This window comes from Solea senegalensis, unplaced genomic scaffold (assembly GCF_019176455.1).
Source record: "Solea senegalensis isolate Sse05_10M unplaced genomic scaffold, IFAPA_SoseM_1 scf7180000014855, whole genome shotgun sequence".
Lineage (NCBI taxonomy): Eukaryota > Metazoa > Chordata > Actinopteri > Pleuronectiformes > Soleidae > Solea > Solea senegalensis.
This window is the reverse complement of record NW_025321152.1, coordinates 107,315-126,219: the sequence shown is the minus strand read 5'-3', so window position 1 is coordinate 126,219 and position 18,905 is coordinate 107,315. Positions and strand designations below refer to the sequence as shown.

At 39.6% G+C, this 18,905-nt stretch overlaps 1 protein-coding gene across 2 annotated transcripts; it reads right to left on the bottom strand.

Annotated features, from left to right (window-relative positions):
* Positions 1–1,679: 1,679 nt before the first annotated feature.
* LOC122761661 (CD166 antigen homolog A-like) lies at positions 1,680–18,354 on the bottom strand. Of its 2 annotated transcripts, XM_044016884.1 has the most exons (16): positions 18,081–18,354; positions 11,522–11,628; positions 11,214–11,430; positions 10,349–10,413; positions 10,005–10,092; positions 9,030–9,194; positions 8,651–8,775; positions 8,390–8,522; positions 8,191–8,303; positions 7,982–8,108; positions 7,353–7,474; positions 6,455–6,590; positions 5,172–5,204; positions 4,285–4,396; positions 3,332–3,449; positions 1,680–3,220 (listed from the first exon to the last, which is right to left on the bottom strand). In XM_044016884.1, exons 1-15 carry the CDS (start codon positions 18,151–18,153, stop codon positions 3,338–3,340), a joined length of 1,728 nt encoding a protein of 575 aa, XP_043872819.1. In that variant the 5' UTR covers positions 18,154–18,354; the 3' UTR covers positions 1,680–3,220; positions 3,332–3,337. The 2 variants fall into 2 exon arrangements, with proteins under 2 accessions (XP_043872819.1, XP_043872820.1); XM_044016885.1 differs by lacking the exon at positions 5,172–5,204.
* Positions 18,355–18,905: the final 551 nt, after the last annotated feature.

The following is an 18,905-nucleotide window of genomic DNA, read 5'->3' as shown; positions in this document are numbered from 1 at the left end:
GATGATAGAACGACACTTATCTTTGAATCATATGTCCAGAGCCTTGAGATAATGTATGTTGTGATTGGGTGCCATACAAATTAAACTGAATTGAATTGGACATTTATGGTCATTTGCTCATTCATTCATTCATCATTCAACCAGAGCTTCAGAGAGGTCAGAGGTTCCTGACAGAATTCACATTTGCACACGCGCAAACACTGAGATTCTAATAAAACTATGAATAATCATCAATAATTATTATCTTCATATTTGATCATCATGATTGTAAAGATACAGTGGAAGAAATAAGTATTTGATCCCTCACTGTTTTTGTTCACCCACTGACAAACAAATGAACAGTCTATACTTTTAACTGTAGGTTTATTTTAACAGGGAGAGACAGAATATCAAAAAGAAAATCCAGAAAATCACATATCACAAATTATTTGCATTTCTTCTTGGTTCTTGGTGGAGGTCAGACATTTCTTGTAGTTGATCACTAGGTCTACAAACATCTCAGGAGGAATTTTGGACCACTCCTCCTAAGCAGCGACACGCCCCCAAAGCATAATGCTTCCACCTCCATGCTTGACATTGGGGATGATGTTCCTGGGGTCACAGTCTGAATTCTTCTTCCTCCAAACACAGTGAGCCGAATTGATTCCAAAGATCTGGATTTTGATCTCACTTGACCACATCACCTTCACCCAATCATTCTCTGAATCATTCAGGTGTTCATTGGCAAACTTCAGATAGGCCTGTACATGTGCCTTCATGAGCAGGGGCACCCTGGGCGTGCTGCTGGATTTTAATCCATTACAGCATAGTGTGTTACCAATGGTTGTCTTGGTGATTGTGGTCCCAGCTGCCTTGCGATCACTAACAAACTCCTCCCGTGTTGTTCTGGGCTGATCCCTCACCTTTCTCATGATCAATGATGACCCACTGGGTGAAATCTTGCGTGGAGCCCCAGACCGACGGAGACCGCAGTCATTTTATGTTTCTTCAGTTGTCTCCTTCTCACCAACTTCTTGCCAATGGTCTTGTAGCCCATTCCAGCCTTGTGCAGGTCTACAATCTTGTCCCTGACGTCCTTAGAAATGCATTTGGGCCTGATTGATTCCTTCTGTAACAGGTGTCTTTTATACAGGTAACAAATTGAGATTAGGAGTACTTTATTAAAGTGAGAGGATCAAATTCTTATTTCACTCAGTCAAATGCAAATCAATTTGTATGTACTGTTGAAATTAAAAGTATAGACTGTTCATTTGTTTGTTAGTGAGCATACTTCAGTACAAAATCAGTGAGGGATCAAATAATGATTTCCTCCACTGTATATCATTAAAATGATATTTATTATTTATTATCTTAATATCTTTAATGTATTTAATATCTTTATTATCTTTCCCCAGAACAATTTAATGTTTCGATTAAATTTGATAAATGGAAACATTTTTTTATTAGTCTGAGCCTCAGCTGCAATCCCTGCACAGGCCAGCAGAGGGCAGTGGTCCACAAAGACTTTATTCTGTGGTAAGAGAGTAAACCTTTAAAAACCTACAGTGACATTAACATAAACGTATTTGTATAACATAAACAGTAAGTATAGTTTTATGCTCTGAATGTTGTTTACATGTCCAAACTAAACTGTGACATTAACTATATCGTATAACGTCTTTAGTATAAAAACACAGTCATTTCCAAATGTACACGTTTATTTTAAACAAAAGTACAAAAACAAAGATCAGATATTTACAACACTTGCACGGCAGCATTCCATTTCTTTGGTCATTTTTCCAATTTGATGGTTTTCACACAGACATCAGCTGAGACGTTCAAATCATTCATTATCATTATTTCATCCATGATGTGACAGTTACAACCTTTTCCTTCCAGTATTTGGAATCTTCTTCAGTATAAATAGCAAAATTAAACGGACAGACTTCATCACCTGGTGACTTAGTTTCAGCGGCGAGTGTTTCCATCGTTTTTCAACACAAATTTGACATGAGAACAAGAAGCCGAGCGCACAAAGTTACAAACTCAAGCAACTACAGGTAGATTTTCAAAAGAAGGTAAAACGGACGACGTTCTCACGGACACATTTATACACAAACTACAGCAGAAACAGTCACACGTCAACAATCATTACAAACAGGCTCAATAATGTCAGAAAAACCAAAAAACTTTCTCTCAATAATCTACAGTGAGTACGACTCATGAGAAAAGTGGGATGCACGGTATTAGCTTTTAAATGTGTTCAGCAAACACATAAAGATGCACACACATGAGCTGCTGCTGGCGCCCTCTACAGGACACAGTGAAGATGAAACATCTACGGATGAGAGCCAGATTTTGTCCACGCAAGGAAACATAAACATTATTTCTCTGTTTTGTAAACACAGCCTGGTTTCAGGAAAGTGAACGCTGTAGTTCATACACAGGCCTGTAAGGAAAGAAAATCAAAGTTAACATAAAGAGAAACAAACCAAACTCCACACGATGACGTCATCGTTTCTTTGTCTACACAAAAACACACGAGTGGTGTTTTGAGATTCTCGCGCTCTGGGACCAGGATTAGATTAGTAATAACATTTTAAAATAGTGTTTCACTGTGGATAAAAAAGCTCTGCTTGTTTTCACGAGGACATACCAGGAAAAACATACATGTATATATACATATACACACATTAGATACTAATATATATATATTAGTATTAGTATACTAATATATATATATATATATGCACATTAGATACTTCTATATACATATATGTATATATAAGTATATATACACTGTATATTAATATCTAATATAAGCAGTCGAAATATAGTAAATCTAATATCGTGCATCCCATAAAATAAACAAAACAAACGTTAGTTCTATCATTTTTTTCTCTCTAACAGGTAAAGACTAAAGTCTAAGAAGCAGGAAATCATGTGACCCCACACAAGTAGGTGATGTCATCATCTACTTCCTGTTCTGCAGCAGATGATGATGATGATGATGATGATGTAAAGTTATTTTTCTTGCATTAACAAACAAAAACAATCAGACGATACATCACTTCATACACTTTCCATTTTTCTATGTTTAAAGGAATGACGGGGGTCAAAGGTCAAAGGAGCTCAGGTGTGTTTGGACTTTCTTTTTTTCTTTTTAGTAAAATTCTCCCTGAAACCAAATCCAAACCGTCTTCATCCTCTTCTTTCTCTTCTTCTTCTCTTTTCTTTGTTTCTAGAGGCGGAGAGAACAGAAAACAAGACAAATTCAGACGCTGTGATTTCAATTCTATGATTTATGAGAACTCAAGAATAACAGAAAAGTGTTGTTGTTGTTGTTGTTTACCTTTATCTACACCTCAGCTTTCTGACTGCTCTCCTCCACCTTCTCCTCCAGCTTCTCCTCCAGCTTCTTCTCCTCCTCAGAGGAACCGTTCTCCTCACCAGTTTTCCAGCTGCCCTGTCTGTTTACATTCACATAAGAACATCTTCATCATCATCATCATCATCATCATCATTATTGTCATCATCACATATGCTCAACACTATATGTATAAATATATTGCATTAAACGGTAAATTAAAGCAAAACTGCTTTAATTTAGCAAACTAGCTTAATTAGCAGGTTAGCAAAATGGAAAACAATCTGCAGTTTTTTAAAAAGTGGAGTTAAAACAAACTATGAAACGTTAAAGACGCCTGATGTTGAGTTTAAGTTTAGTTTGTGAGTTAAGTTTAGTTAATAAGAAGATCATATTTGAGCAATGCCTCAGTTCATTGGTGCTATGCTACATGCTAAGTTAGAGTTAACAGTTTAGCACATAAACCATATTATCCTTTTCTTTATGCTAACATAAGCTAACTGTCGTCTCACTATACCTTGATAACAAAAACACACATGAATGGTTTTCATCTTTATTGCAAGCTAAGCTAAAGTAGGCTAAACAAAGCCAAGCAAACACACGCTAAGCTAAAGTACGCTTAAAGTCTTGTGAACAGTAACTACAGAGTAAACTGATTTTTGATCATTAAAATATTTTTAAATCAAACTTATGTCCTTTTATAAAATGATAACCGCTCATAAAGATATATTTTTTAGTTGTTAAATGTTTAAAGGTTAAAAAAAAGATCATTAAGAACAGGGTCTCAAAGTGAGTGTTGAGTCTGTCCAGTAGAGGGCGACATTATTTAGTTTATGATGCAAAACACAGGCTCCCCCTACTGGCATTTCATAATAAATCACTGGTTCTGCTCAGAAGTTTTAATCATAAATCAGCTGTTATCTCCGTCATTGACTTACTTGGATTTCTTGACGTAGAGCCCGTAAATGAGAGCTACGACCATCGTGGCGAGGAGGAGTCCAACGACCACGCCCACCGCCATCTTCATCTGACCTTTGTCCTCTGACTGATCTGCACACAGAGACACAGAGAGGGACATGAAGAGACACAGAGAGACATGAAGGGACATGAAGAGACACAGAGAGACATGAAGGGACATGAAGAGACATGAAGAGATTATTTTTCTAATTTTTAAGGGGGTTAACGTGCATAAAAACTCCTGAAATCTGGCACGGAGGTCAGGTCTGGCGATGTGATAGTGGCATGTGATAGTGACACAAACCCGTTCGTAGCGTCCCCAGAAGTCAGGTCATGGTCAGACAAAAGTGTTCGGATTGGGATGACATTTGGTGAGTGTGTCAGGCTTACTCCAAAGTTTCTTGATTTTTTTGGGAATTATTTTTTCAAATTGTGTTAAGTGCAAAATGTTCTATCGTGCCTAAGTCGCACATAGTTGTGCCAATTTTAACCAAACATGGTAAACGTCCGCCCACCCAGAAGTCCGCTAGACTAAACATTTGAAGGAACTCTTCCTAGTACATTTGCACTAGCGGCGTCAAACTCTGTCCATGTGTTCTAGACAAGTTCATGATTCAAAGTTAACAAAGGATTTTGTCTACGTCAAAAGGCGTGTCCTCAGCGCTTCGACTAAATTGATGTTAAAATTGCAGGAAAACTACTTTAAAATTCCACTTTCTTTTTGAAAGTTTTAACACATTTCTCACAGTCATCGTGGGTGAGGGCCGTATCATGACTGCATACAGTCCTAGTTATTAATATTATTGTGGTATATAAACAGGAACACCCCACACTGTTTTACTGAAAGTAAGAAAACGTCTAAACTTACCTTGTTTATCCATTCTCACCTCCACAACAAATACTGAAATCAGATATGAAATAAAATTAAAAATCAAAGCAAATGGAAAACAAAACAAAAAAAAACCAAAGTTTGAAGAAAACTCTGCTCTACTTCTGCTACTGCAGCATGCAACACCTTTGAGAGGGAAGAGAATAATCCAGAATAATCTAGCATTGCAACACTGATACAACACCTGTGTGTGTGTGTGTGTGAGGCCCGAACACACAGGAGTGAGAAGGCAGAGAAAAGCAGAGGATTATGAAGTGAACACATGAACACAGCATTATGAGCAGAGAAAGATGAGAAGTTTGATGTTTACACAGAAAATCACCAACATATATAAGAAATATAATTATACAAAACAGAATAAGAAAAAAGTAGGGATGTCCTGATCCGATATATTGATTATTAACCATAGACTGTATGAAATTAACATGACAACAAATCCAATATTCTTATGTTGAAAGTTAAAATTGATGTAAGTTTTTCTCATATTATTATTCTCTGTTTAAGTAATATCACTTGGTCAAGCCTATTCTAACATTCCACACTACAAAAGATGCAATTAAAATATGTATGATTTGTGCTGATATCGTATCAGATCAATATTGGTATCGGCCAATAGTACAGGCTGCATTATTGGTATTTTATCGGAAGTGAAAAAGTTGTATCGGGACATACCTTGAAAAAAGTGACCTTGTTAAATCTGAATCCAGAAAAGTCATTTTTTCTAAGATTGTGTATATAGTATATATACTTTTAAGATTAAAGAACAAACAAACTTAACTTTAATCTTTTTTTATTTAATCTTTCACCAGGAATAAAATTCGATTAGAATTAAAAATCTCTTTTGCAAGAGAATCCTGGTGTAGACAGTATTATCTTATATTATTACTATATAACATGCATTGTAAAAAAAATAACATATCCATAAAATGTACTTAATGCAGTATAACATGACATCTTAGTACAGTAAATAACATGTTCATAAAATCTGTTTTGTATTATTTTTTTATTCTAAGAAACTCAGTAAACGCTGCTACGTTACTAAAACAAGATATTCAGATTATAATCAGATTAGAGAGACAGGCAATTAGTGGCCTTCCATAAATGTTCATTAAATTAAGCAATTTTGTGTATAATAGAGAAAAATCATGTTTTTTTAAAATAAAGTCAAACAAACAAAAGGTAAATTTACCAGCAAAGACAGACAGACAGACAGACAGACAGACAGACAGACTTAGACAGCGGGAACTTTTGTTTGTACTTACAGGACGAGACGGTTATTGATTTGCTGTCGCTGCCAAACTGGTTGACGACGGTGCAGAACACGGTGAGATTCACTGAAGGAACGACCGTGAGTCTGTGACTGATTTTTCCATCGATGAAAGAACTCTGTTCTTCAGGCTGAAACACAGAGAAGTACATGTTTACACCAGCGGGGGGCGATGTTGTTTCACCAAATCACCAAGGAACCTGTGCCTGTGTGTGTGTGGGGTAAACTGTGAGGACAGTTTGATGAGTTTAAACCTGTCTTATGAGGACAGTTTGTCCTGTGAGGACATTTTGTCTGGTCCGGGGGATAAGACCTGGTTGTAGGTTTAGGTTCAGGGTTAGTGTTAGATATTTAGTTGTGATGGTTAAGGTAAGGGTAAGCGGATTAGGAATGCATTGTGTGTGTGTGTGTGTGTGTTCTCTGAGGCTCAGACACAAAGACAAACTGCCAACACCCTTTTTTTCTCACTTCCTCGACACAAACAAAAGACAGAGTTAAGTAAGTAAAGCCATTATTGAGTCTGTTTATAAAGGAAGTGAAGTAAGAATGAATGAATGAATGAATGAATGTTTATGTGAGCTCTTAAAACAGCTCTGTCCATCAGTGACAGAGTGAATTACTCATTAATTATTACAACTGTGTTTATGTGATAAAAAGACACCGGTTCATTTTCCTGTGATTCATGTAAATCACGTTCTGTTCTCAGTGAATGAACACATTACATTTCATTCAATAATTACACATTCTTTTTTTTCTGAACTGTCGTTTGAGAGTGAATTTCATAACAGACTAAAAGTGTCTTGAACATATATTAATATTATTATTATTATCATTGTTATTACCATCACATTTCTGTTTGTGAATGTTGTGAAGTGGTGAATGTGTGAACTCACAGAGGATCCGTTGATGCTCCAGGAAACTGCAGGTTCAGGGAAACCTTCAGCTTCACACGTCAACACCTTGTGTTGTCCGTCTTCACCGCGCTGTTTGGACAACTGTGTGATGACCGGAGCACCTGCAACACAAAACCACACATTCACATTCATTCACTCACTCATTCATTCTTCAGCTACTTGCGGGTAAAAACTGGATTTTCAAAAGGTTTATATATATAATACATTTTGAGGTAACCTTTGTCACCGAGTCTGCAGAAGACTTTAAGTTCAAGTGTTTTATACAAAATATTTTTCAAATAAACTAAACTTAACTGCCCAGTTTGTGTTGTTTTCAACACAGCTTATATAACGTATTTATAACCTATATACATATACATGTATATGTATATATCCTAATAATGATTGTGCAACATTTAAATCTTCTTCTTTGAGCTGAACATGTGCTCAAAGTTACTTTAATCTGATCCTGGCTTCATTTTTCACTTCATCTCTTCAAATCTTTTCAGTTTGTTTAAACTGTTTCAATCTCCAGGCCGGACGTTAATGCTGCCGCTCCAGTTTTGGTCCACGGGCCACCCGTTGCTGGGTTGTGTGTTTTTAAATGAAACACTGAGTTTCCCGCTTACCTTGAACGCGCAGCTGAAACGAAGCGTCTCGACTCAGTTGTCCCATCGTCACTTTACTCTCATACAGACCAGAGTGAGAAAAGGTCAGCGCGGTGAATTCAGGCTCTTTGTCCAGTTTGATTTTATCCTGAATTACAGAATCAGAATCATCAGAAACAAACATCACTCTCCTCTGAACTGTCCGTTCTTCTCTCTTTGTCTTGTCTTACCTTTGTCCAGGAGACCACGGTTTCTCCAGAAGCTTCGATGAGCAGAGACACGTTCACGTCTTCACCAGCTTTTTTCACAACACTTCCAGATGGATTTAAAGTGACGTCGAGGTCTGAGAGGAGAGAAGACGTTTTTCACTCTGTCATCACAGATGATGAATCAAACTTTAGAACTCAATAAGTGCTACTTGTCTCTCACAGTGGACGAGGACGTTCTCAGAAGCTTGCAGCTCTGGTTTGTTGATGAGAGAACATCTGTATTCACCGCTGGTTTCACGTGACACGTTGATGATGGTGAACGTGTCTGTGTTTTCCACTTTGACCGTTTCTCCCTTTAAAGACACAAAATCAAACAGAGCTGATTAAAGAACAGAGAATCTTCAGCTCCTCACAGACTATCTCTGTTTAATGATCTACTTCATGAGTCAATGTTGAAGGAGAAACACAGAAGTTTGAGAACCTTCAGGTGGAAAGTGAAGCTGGTCGGAGCTGGGTTTCCGTCTGCGACACATTTCAGAGTCACGTTGTCTCCTTCAACCAGAGGATCCTGAGAAAGGACTTCAAGAACGATGTTCTCTGTGGAGTCTGAGCAGGAAATCACAGACGGTCTGAGTCAATATCAGAACAGTGAGACTGAGACTGAAAACATTTCAGCTTTTACATCTGATCTGATTCACAACAGAGAAGATGAAGTGGATATATATAAATGCTCACAGGTCATAAAATACACTGTAGAATAAAAAATATCTACTGTGTATAATCTGTACCACATGATCTTATACCCTTTCACCTTTGGTGTATGTATTCAGATTAACTGGATGAAATAAAGTTTCACTCACAGGTGATGGTGAAGGTCACAGCAGACGACCTCTGACCCACGCTCTCACTCGTGCAGCTGAACTCTGCGTCTGCGTCCTCTTTCTCAGCCGAGTATTTCAGAGTGGACGAGGTGGTGAACAGACCGCTGAGAGGATCCACCTGCTCCGACACCACCACAGAAACGCCTACAACAAACAAACATCTGTGAGTGTGAGGACGAAGCAGGGCCTGTGAGTTAAAACCTTAACTCCAGGTTGACCAACTCTGAGTTTGATCGGGTTAATTAGTTCAATCAACTCTGAGTATGTTCACTCTGAGATAAGCGTGTGTGTTGGGAATGAAAAAAGCCATCATCAATGGAGCGCTGATACTACGATTCACCATGGCAACGGGTAAACAAAGAGCACAACCTCCATTTTAATCCAGTTAACTGAAATATTAACACATGACATTTATGTGAAGAGGAGTCACACTATTACATTTTATACAGTGTAATTCACTCATTCATCATTTAACAGACTTTAATGTCATTAATGGATCAGTTTGATCCATATTCTCATCTTCAGTGTCTCGTCAGGTTACAGCTGAATAAATATCAAATCAAATGTAATGAACTTTAATGAAATTAAAGTCTGTTAAATGATGAATGAGTGAATTACACTGTATAAAATGTAATAGTGTTCATTTATTGACTCCTCTCTTCACTCCTGCTTTTGAAGATAAATGTCATGGTCATTGGCATGTGCTAATATTTCTGCTCAACTGGATTATAATGGAGGCTGTGCTCTTTGTTTACCCGTTGCCATGGTGAATCATAGTATCAGAGCACCATTGATGATGGCATTTTTCATTCCCAACGCACACACTTAACCCGATCAGCTGTTCAAAACCAAAACTCAGAGTTTGACAGCTCAGAGTCGGTCAACCTAGAGTTAAGGTTTTAACTCAGAGTCACGGAGAAGAAGAAGAAGAAGAAGAAGAAGAAGAAAACACACGTTTGCCGTCTGACTCCAGAGGTTTGTTGTTCTTCAACCACGTGATGTTTGCAGCTGGATGAGCATCTTTAGCAACGCATGTTCCCAACTGTGGGGAAGAAAACATGTTATAACAACAACAACAACAACAACAACAACGTCATTAATAACAACAATAGTGACTCTGTGACCAAACATCTGAGCTCAACACTTTCTGTGGTTTTTAAATACTGACTGTTCCCGGAACAACAGACCATAAAAAACATAAAAAGCTTCGTGTGTGTGTTTGTGTGTGCTACTGCTCGACTACTACTGCCTCAGGATTTTAAATTCATTAATTCATTCATATATAAAACGTTCATCACCTTCATGACTTTTCCGATCTCCAGTTCCTCTGCTTTGTCAGAAATCTCCAGGACTGCTGGTGTCTCTGAAACATTTTATATGACGTGTTAATGAGCAGGAAGTGTCAAACCCAGTCTATGGTTCACGGTCTATGGTTCACAGTCTATGGTTCACAGTCTATGGTTTAGTCTATGATTCAGTCTATGGTTCAGTCTATGGTGTGGTTCATAGTCTATGGTTTAGTCTATGATTCAGTCTATGGTTCAGTCTGGTTCACAGTCTATGGTTCAGTCTATAGTTGTTAGTCTATGGTTCACGGTCTATGGTTTAGTCTATGATCAGTCTATGGTTCCGGTCTATGGTTCACAGTCTATGGTTTAGTCTATGATTTAGTCTATGATTCAGTCTATGGTTCAGTCTGTGGTTCATAGTCTATGGTTTAGTCTATAGTTGTTAGTCTATGGTTCACAATCTATGGTTGACAGTCTATAGTTCAGTCTATGGTTGACAGTCTATAGTTCAGTCTATGATTGACCATCTATGGTTCAGTCTATGATTGACTGTCTATGGTTCAGTCTATGATTGACCGTCTATAGTTCAGTCTATGATTGACCATCTATGGTTCAGTCTATGATTGACTGTCTATGGTTCAGTCTGTGATTGACTGTCTATGGTTCAGTCTGTGATTGACCATCTATGGTTCAGTCTATGATTGACTGTCTATGGTTCAGTCTGTGATTGACAGTCTTCTTTACTCACAAGTAAAAAGAACGTAATAAAAATGACAGAAAGCAAATAAATAACTGTTTGTCGTAGATTTAAACTGAAGTCATCGTAGCAGTTTTATAGTAAAACAGAGTTAGTATGAACATAAAAATAACTCACTGGAGATCAACACGTTGACGGGGTACTCGGCGATGTCGGCTCCGGCCACCACCATGCAAGTGAACGTCCTCTGGTCTCTCAGTGTGGACGAGGACAGCAGCAGGCTGGCGTTGGACGCCATGTTGACCCGGCCCTTGTATTCGTCAGAGGCGATGATGGACAGGTTCTGGTTCTTCTGTTTGACCAGCAGGTCTCCTGAAAGTCCTTCTCCTTTGTCCTGAGGACAGACAGAGGACAGGGTGGTTATGGTTTGGACAGAGAGACAGAAACATCAGAGACACACTCTGTCCACCTCTGCTGGGACTCACATATTTCCACTTAATGAGGAGGACGTCGTCTGCTTTAACCACTCCGTTGTTGCAGGGGATCTCCAGAGTTTCTCCATACTGACCGAGGACAGCGTCCAGACCACTGACTGTGACACATTCACAAATCACAATTAGGATTAGGATATATATACATATACACATACGCATGTATATATACACACACACACACTCACGCACACTCACACACACCCACCTCTGTAAAAGCCTCTTTAAAAATGTCATTAATCAAGCAGATGAGAAGCAGTGACACACTGGTGAGTGAGTGAGTGAGCGAGTGCACTCAGAAAATCCTCTCTATTATGTTGTGAATTACGTATTTGGGGGAGGGAGGACATGACACTGAGGAGGAGGAAGTGGTGAAGAAGGAGGAGGAGGAGGTAAAGAAGGAGGAGGAGGAGGTGAAGGAAGAGGAGGAGATGTAGACAGAAACCTGAGTGGACTCACACAATGACACAATGAAGATCCACCATCAGCCATGAAAGCAAACATTAACAGCTTCACCCTCATCCATTAACCTAATGTCACTTGTGTCTCTGACATGACCTCCTTCATTCACTCATTCATTAGTGTGTGTGGATCAGCAGTGTTAGTAACAGCAACAGTAATAATACCTGTGTGTGTGTGTGTGTGATGAGCTCACCACTCTAACTTCCTCTCATTAAACATATGTCACTGTCATTTTAGCTGCATTGCTCCTTTAAGGCATAATCATTTCAGTAATGGTTTTACAAGAGGAGCAGAGATCATACATTAAGATAAGTGCTTTTAGTCGTCGTTAAGGTAAGTGCTTTTAGTCTTCCTCAAATGTTGATCGCCCTCAGAACAAAGAGATATTAATCTCTGCAGACACTGAGGAAACAAGAGACTTAACACCAACACCTGCTACACCTGCAACATCTACAACACCTACAACATCTGCAACACCTACAACACCTGCTACACCTGCAACAACTGCAACACCTACAACACCTGCTACACCTACAACACCTGCAGCACCTACAACACTGCATCTGCAGCACCTACAACACCTGTAACACCTGTAACACCTACACCTGCTACACCTGCAACATCTGCAGCACCTACAACACCTGCTACACCTGCAACACCTGTGTGCACACCTGCTACACCTACAACACCTGTAACACCTGCTACACCTACAACACCTGTAACACCTGTAACACCTGCTACACCTGCAACACCTAAAACACCTACTACACCTGCAACATCTGCAACACCTACAACACCTGCAACACCTACAACATCTGCAACACCTGCAACACACATACAACACCTACAACACCTGCAACACCTGCAACATCTGCAACACCTACAACATCTGCAACACACCAACAACACCTACATGCAACACCCAACACTGCAGCAACACCTGCAACACCTGCACACCTGCAACCTGCAACATCTGCAACACCTACAACATCTGCAACACCTACAACACCTGCTACACCTGCAACATCTGCAACACCTACAACACCTGCTAACACCTGCAACACCTACAACACCTGCAACACCTACAACACCTGTAACAACTGTAACACCTACAACACCTGTAACACCTGTAACACCTGCAACACCTGCTACACCTGTAACATCTGCAACACCTGCTACACCTGTAACACCTACAATACCTGCTACAGCTGCAACACCTACAACATCTGTAACACCTGCTACAACGGCAACATCTGCAACATCTGCTACACCTGCAACACCTGTAACACCTGATGCTGCTACACCTGCAACACCTGCTACACCTACAACACCTACAACACCTGCAACATCTGTAACACCTGCTACACCTGCTACACCTACAACATCTGCAACACAAGGACAGAAGGACAAGAGCTACTGCTGAAGGACAGATGGACTGGTGATAGACAGAAGGACTGGTGTTGGACACATCAATGAAACACAAAGAAAGAACGTCTCAAATGGCAGGAATGTGAAAACTGGGGTCAAACACTGAGACACACACACACACAGAGGCCCTTTCACTAACCACAGTTAGGATTTTAGCCTCAGGCCTGAAATTAATGTTTCACCATTTGCACAAAAGCTTCAGCTGCGACTGATTTCACCACAAAACCACAAGGTTTGACACAATAGAAATGATTGAGACTGTGAGCTCTATAATCTGTTCATGTTTTAAAAGTCTGATTTTAGTCAGACTAAGACAGTAATTCACTTTTCTGAATGTCATATAAACATGTTAGTCTGACTAGAATGGAGCCAGGTCTCTTAGTCAGACTAACAGACCTGGATCATGTGATTCATAGTCCTATTACTCCTGCATGTAAACAGTCAGACTGGACTCAGACAACATGCCCTCCCCAGTCTTTGACAACACAACCACCACAAGAGACATGTCACATTAGCTTATAGAGAGATACAGCGCCACCAACGGAGGCGGAGTCACACGCATGTAAAGTCAGACTCTGTCTGATTGTCTGTCTTAGTCTGACTATGACCTTAGTCTGATTAAACTGAGTGTAAATCTTAGTGTTTTTGTCACATGATCATAAAATGATAAAACATGAGATTTACTATTTTATTATTGTTTACACTTAAAAACCATTATTTCTCTTTTTAAAATCCCATAAAAACACACGGTGACTGAAGGGATTCAAAATGAAAGGATGATGTTTCCAGTGAAACCAGAAACACTTTATTATCTCATAAATTAATCTGACTCAGATTATGTTTGATGCACTTTTTTAAACCTGGAAAACAGAACATTAAAGATTCAAGCACTTTCAAGGTTTTTCAAGCACCAGAACAAACCCTGTTCCATTTGAATGGATTTACCATCACAGTTAATGGAGGAGGTTTCTTTCACACAGAGGAACGACGTGAACAAAGATCCACAAAAGAAGGGTGTGGCCACAGGCTTTTCATATGGAGGGGAGATGCCCCTCCCCCTCCTGCTGCCACAGTCACAGTCAGGTTATAGATGTGAAGAAGAGCAGGAGCAGTGTGTGTGTGTGTGTGTGTGAGTGTGATGGGCGTGTGCTGCTCCATATTAATGACAAAGACAGGAGTCGCCGTCATACAGTCATTTGTTTAAAAGCAGCAGCAGGAGTTCACAGCAGAACAGAGAAAGCTGCGTCAATGACAAAAGACTGAAAACAACAGGCTGCACATTTTCAACCAAACCACGGAAAGTTCATGCATTTCAATGCAGCTAAAGACAGAAGATCTGCTGCTTAAAGACAGAAGATCTGCTGCTTAAAGACAGAAGATCTGGACTGTTGTTCAGCTGAAACAAAAGCTCAGGCTTTTCCTCCTCGTGTCACAAACAAACCACTATTCTGCTTCAAAACAATGAAAATGTGAAATAATGTTTCTTTGGTCAAACACGATGCAGCTAATCTCACTTTAACATCATCTCACTTCAGTCTAATCTGTTAAAAACTGAGCTTGTCACATTTTTAATTAAACCTGAGCAGCAAATTCAACAAAAACTGAATATTTTCCTCATAAAAACTGAATATTTTCCTCATAAAAACTGAATATTTTAGGGATGTCACAAACTTTTTCACTTCCGATACAATACCAGTATTGCAGCCTTGAGTATTGGCCGATACCGATATTGATCCGATACGATATCAGCACAAATTATCACAATGGGCGCAGCTGGATAGAAGTGCTGGAGCGGACTGGACTGTTGTATCGGAGCGCTTATATCGGAAATTTTAGAGGCAGTCAGATATAATCCAATACTCGTTTTTTGGCTGATATCCGATATCAATATCGGATCGGGGCATCCCTAGAATATTTTCCTCATTAAAAAACTTCCTGTCACAGTCAGGAGTGAAAGACGTGGACTGAGAAAGCTGAAAACTAACATCAGTCACTGCTGCTCCACCTGTTCACATGTGTGTGCTTTTTTTGAGAGTTTAGACCTGCTTTAGACCTGGTTTTAGGTTTAAGTTAAGGGTAAGGGGTTAGTAAAGTCCATTAAGAGTGAAATATATGAGGTTTTTCTGTTGGTTGTTGAATGTGAAATCTTTGGTGCAAAAACAAACACATATTTGTAATAATCTTAATTTACATCAGATTACAGATTAAAAACATGACTCTTTAACATCAGAAGTAAAAGATTTGAATTGATTCAACTAAACTTCAGCTTTTACGATTTGTTTATGTTTAAGATCCTGTTTTACATCATTATTATTATTATGGTATGTCATATTACTTATTTATTATATTAGTCTTTATGTCACATTAACATGTTTATATCAGTTCATTTGACTCAGAGCTTCATGTTGATTTAAAGCTTCAGTTTAATGAAGCCGTTTCCATGGACGCACTCAGGAATCTTCTCCTCCTCACAGGAAGTCACTCTTCTTTCATTTACTCAACAAACCACTGACACTTTCCCTCCATCATCATCATCAGTTTCTCAGATTCTTCAGTAACAAGTGAACAAAGGCAAAGACTCACAAACAACAACACAAACATCTAAGTGTTGATGAAAGTTAAAGAAATGTTGTATGAACATTAGAATCTGCTGTGTTTTCATGTGTGTGATTTACTGCCATGTTTGCCACGGTAACGCACACACAGAGCAAAGGAAGGTGAGGGCGGAGTCTGTGATGTATTCTGTCACCATCAAAGTTTAAATGAATGTGTTCGTTTTAAAACACACACTCATGACCTTTGACCTGTAAATCATTTAAAAAACATGGAGAAATCCAGGCTGAATTAATTCATCTTCGGACTATGAGTCACATGGTCCAGGTCTATTAGTCTGATTATTGTCTTAGTCTGACTATAATCACATTTTTAACATGAATGCTTTGATGTGTTGATGTTTGTTTGTTTTGTAAATAACAATTCAATAGGACACACTTTTAATGAAAAAAGAAAACAGATCTGTCTTCAAAGGAAAAGACGCCGTGAAAAAGGAAACCAGGTGTAAACGAGACGAGACACGCCGACTCAGCTCAATCTGAAATCTGACCTAACGTACAATTAAAGCCTCGGTCTCCTGCTTCCTGTTCCAATAACACGACAAGTTCAGACACAGAGGACGGAGACGGAGACAGGTGGTCTCAGGTGGACATGAGTGACTCCACCACAGCACTACATTAGTCCATTAGTCTAAAAGGAAGAACCCCCCCACCTGCCCGACGAGTAACAGCAGCTGTGACAGCGACTCAGCGCTGACTGTCTGTCCAGAGGAAGAGGGGGAGGAGGAGGGGGAAGGGTGGAGACGAGGGAGTGACTGTTTGTTCAGAGCTGGTTTTGACATGTTCAGAAAAATCAGTTTTTATCGACGCAGCTTTTATTAAAAACTGACATGAGCCTGATTTCACTCACAATCAACACAACTTTGCTCTGTTTTGTCCTGCTGCTGTCAACACACTCAAACACTCACACACACACACAAAGAGCAAATTCATTAATAATCTCATTTTGTTTGTGATTATTTCTGTTTATTTCAGCGTTTTATACTTTGATGAAAATATAAAAAAACAGACTTCCTGCTTGTTAGCGATGAATAAATCCTTTATCGCCACTTCTGGTTTCCTCTGCACAAATCTCACGAGATTATCGTGGTCACATGAGACTTGAGTGTCTTGCATTAGCGTGAGCTGGAGCTAACAGCTAAGCTAACACCTGAGTTAGCAGATTTGTTTGTCGTAGAAACTCTTCCCAGCGCCCTCTGCTGGCCGAATATCATAAACATCTCATTACATTCATTTTTGTAAATGTTAATATTATTAACGATGGACCAGGTCAGGGCGTTAGCATTAGCTCTGTGAAGTGTCTTACATACTGTGTCTTTAAAGCATTTACGAGTTATGAGATGATTGACATCTCACGCTACAGAGACTTCAGTGATGACATCATTGTTCCCACAGAAGTGAACACATGAATAAGGAAACTGCAACTACACTCAGAGAGGAAGAGACCTGATGACGTCATTACATCACTCACTCATTCACATCACAGTGATTTTGAAGTGAAATATATTTCTTCACTTTTTTAAAGACAAAGCTGAGAAATAAACTCTTTAATGTGAGGATTATTTTAAATGATTTACTTCTGATGATGAGCACATGAACACTTGAAGGAACGTGTTCATTGTGTTCATGTGGTTTTTAACAAATGCGAGTGAATGTGAATTCATTTAAATTCATTTAAAAGGCAAATGATGTGATTTAACATCACACGTGACTAAGTTTGGCTACAGTAACGTGTGTGTGTGTGAGGGGGGGGACTGAAGGTGAGGTGGATCCGGGATTAACGTGTCCATGTGCGGCTGCAGAGCGCGAGCTGAGTCTCAGGGCGGTCACACACACACACGTTGGACATTAATGACTTGAGGGGACATTGCATTGATTTACATTCATTTCCTGGAGACTTACTCTTACCTTAACCACCATTACTACTGGCCTAATCCCTTGTGGGGATTTTTGTCCCCACAAGGAAGACAAGTCCCCATAATGTGACTTGTAAACAGTTTTAGGTCCCCACAACATTAGTAATACCCGCACACACACACAGAGAGACGTACCTGTGCGGAGCAGCGAGGAGGAGGACATGAGGAGGAAGAGGAGGACGATGAAGCTGGAGGACAACAAGTGCATCCTGACTGTCTCGTGTGAGGTCCAAACCCGGGTCTGGTTGAAAATCACCTGCCGGACTTTGTGCTGGACGAGTCTGACGAAAAAAACTTCAGTTCACTTCAGTTCACTTCAGATCTGGTTCTGGTTCTGGTCTTTCTTCAGTAAACGTGGCATGTACTCTCACGACCGCGCGTTCACATGAGTGATACAGGTAATTGTGAGAGAGAGAGAGAGAGAGAGAGAGAGAAAGAGAGGGTGGCACCGCCCACACTACCCCCATACACACACACACACACAGAAACTCTCAATCCCGCCCATATTCTGTTTACCCGTTTCAACAAAAACCCCGCACTTCTCTCATACACTTTACCCCCCACCCCCACTACACCACCCACTGACACACACACACATTTGTGCTTCATTCACAGTGAGGACCCTCGTATACATAATGCATTCTCAAACCCTGAAACCAGGTCTTAATCCCAAAAAACTCTGTAAAGAAGTGAGTGGGTCCTCACAAAGCCACACATACAAGAAGACACACACACACACACACACACACACACACACACACAGCAGTTTCTGTGACCTGTGTCCACACTGACTGAGACATTTGAAAACTCAACCATTTACATTTACAACAGGAATGACATCATCTACACCAGGGGTGTCAAACTCAAATGACCTGGGGGCCAATGAACATCTAGTCTGGTCAAGCAGGGCGACACAGAGAAAAAAAAGTGGAAAAAAACAAATATTTAGTAGCCGGTGGT

Bases quoted from the DNA above. Each gene is read 5' to 3' on its own strand.
- LOC122761661 (XM_044016884.1), bottom strand. From the start codon at position 18,153: ATGCACTTGTTGTCCTCCAGCTTCATCGTCCTCCTCTTCCTCCTCATG. The intron at 10,093-10,348 runs GTGATGAACGTT...TCTTCCCCACAG, and splicing joins AGATCGGAAAAGTCATGAAG to TTGGGAACATGCGTTGCTAA. The intron at 8,109-8,190 runs GTAAGACAAGAC...TCTGTAATTCAG, and splicing joins CCGTGGTCTCCTGGACAAAG to GATAAAATCAAACTGGACAA.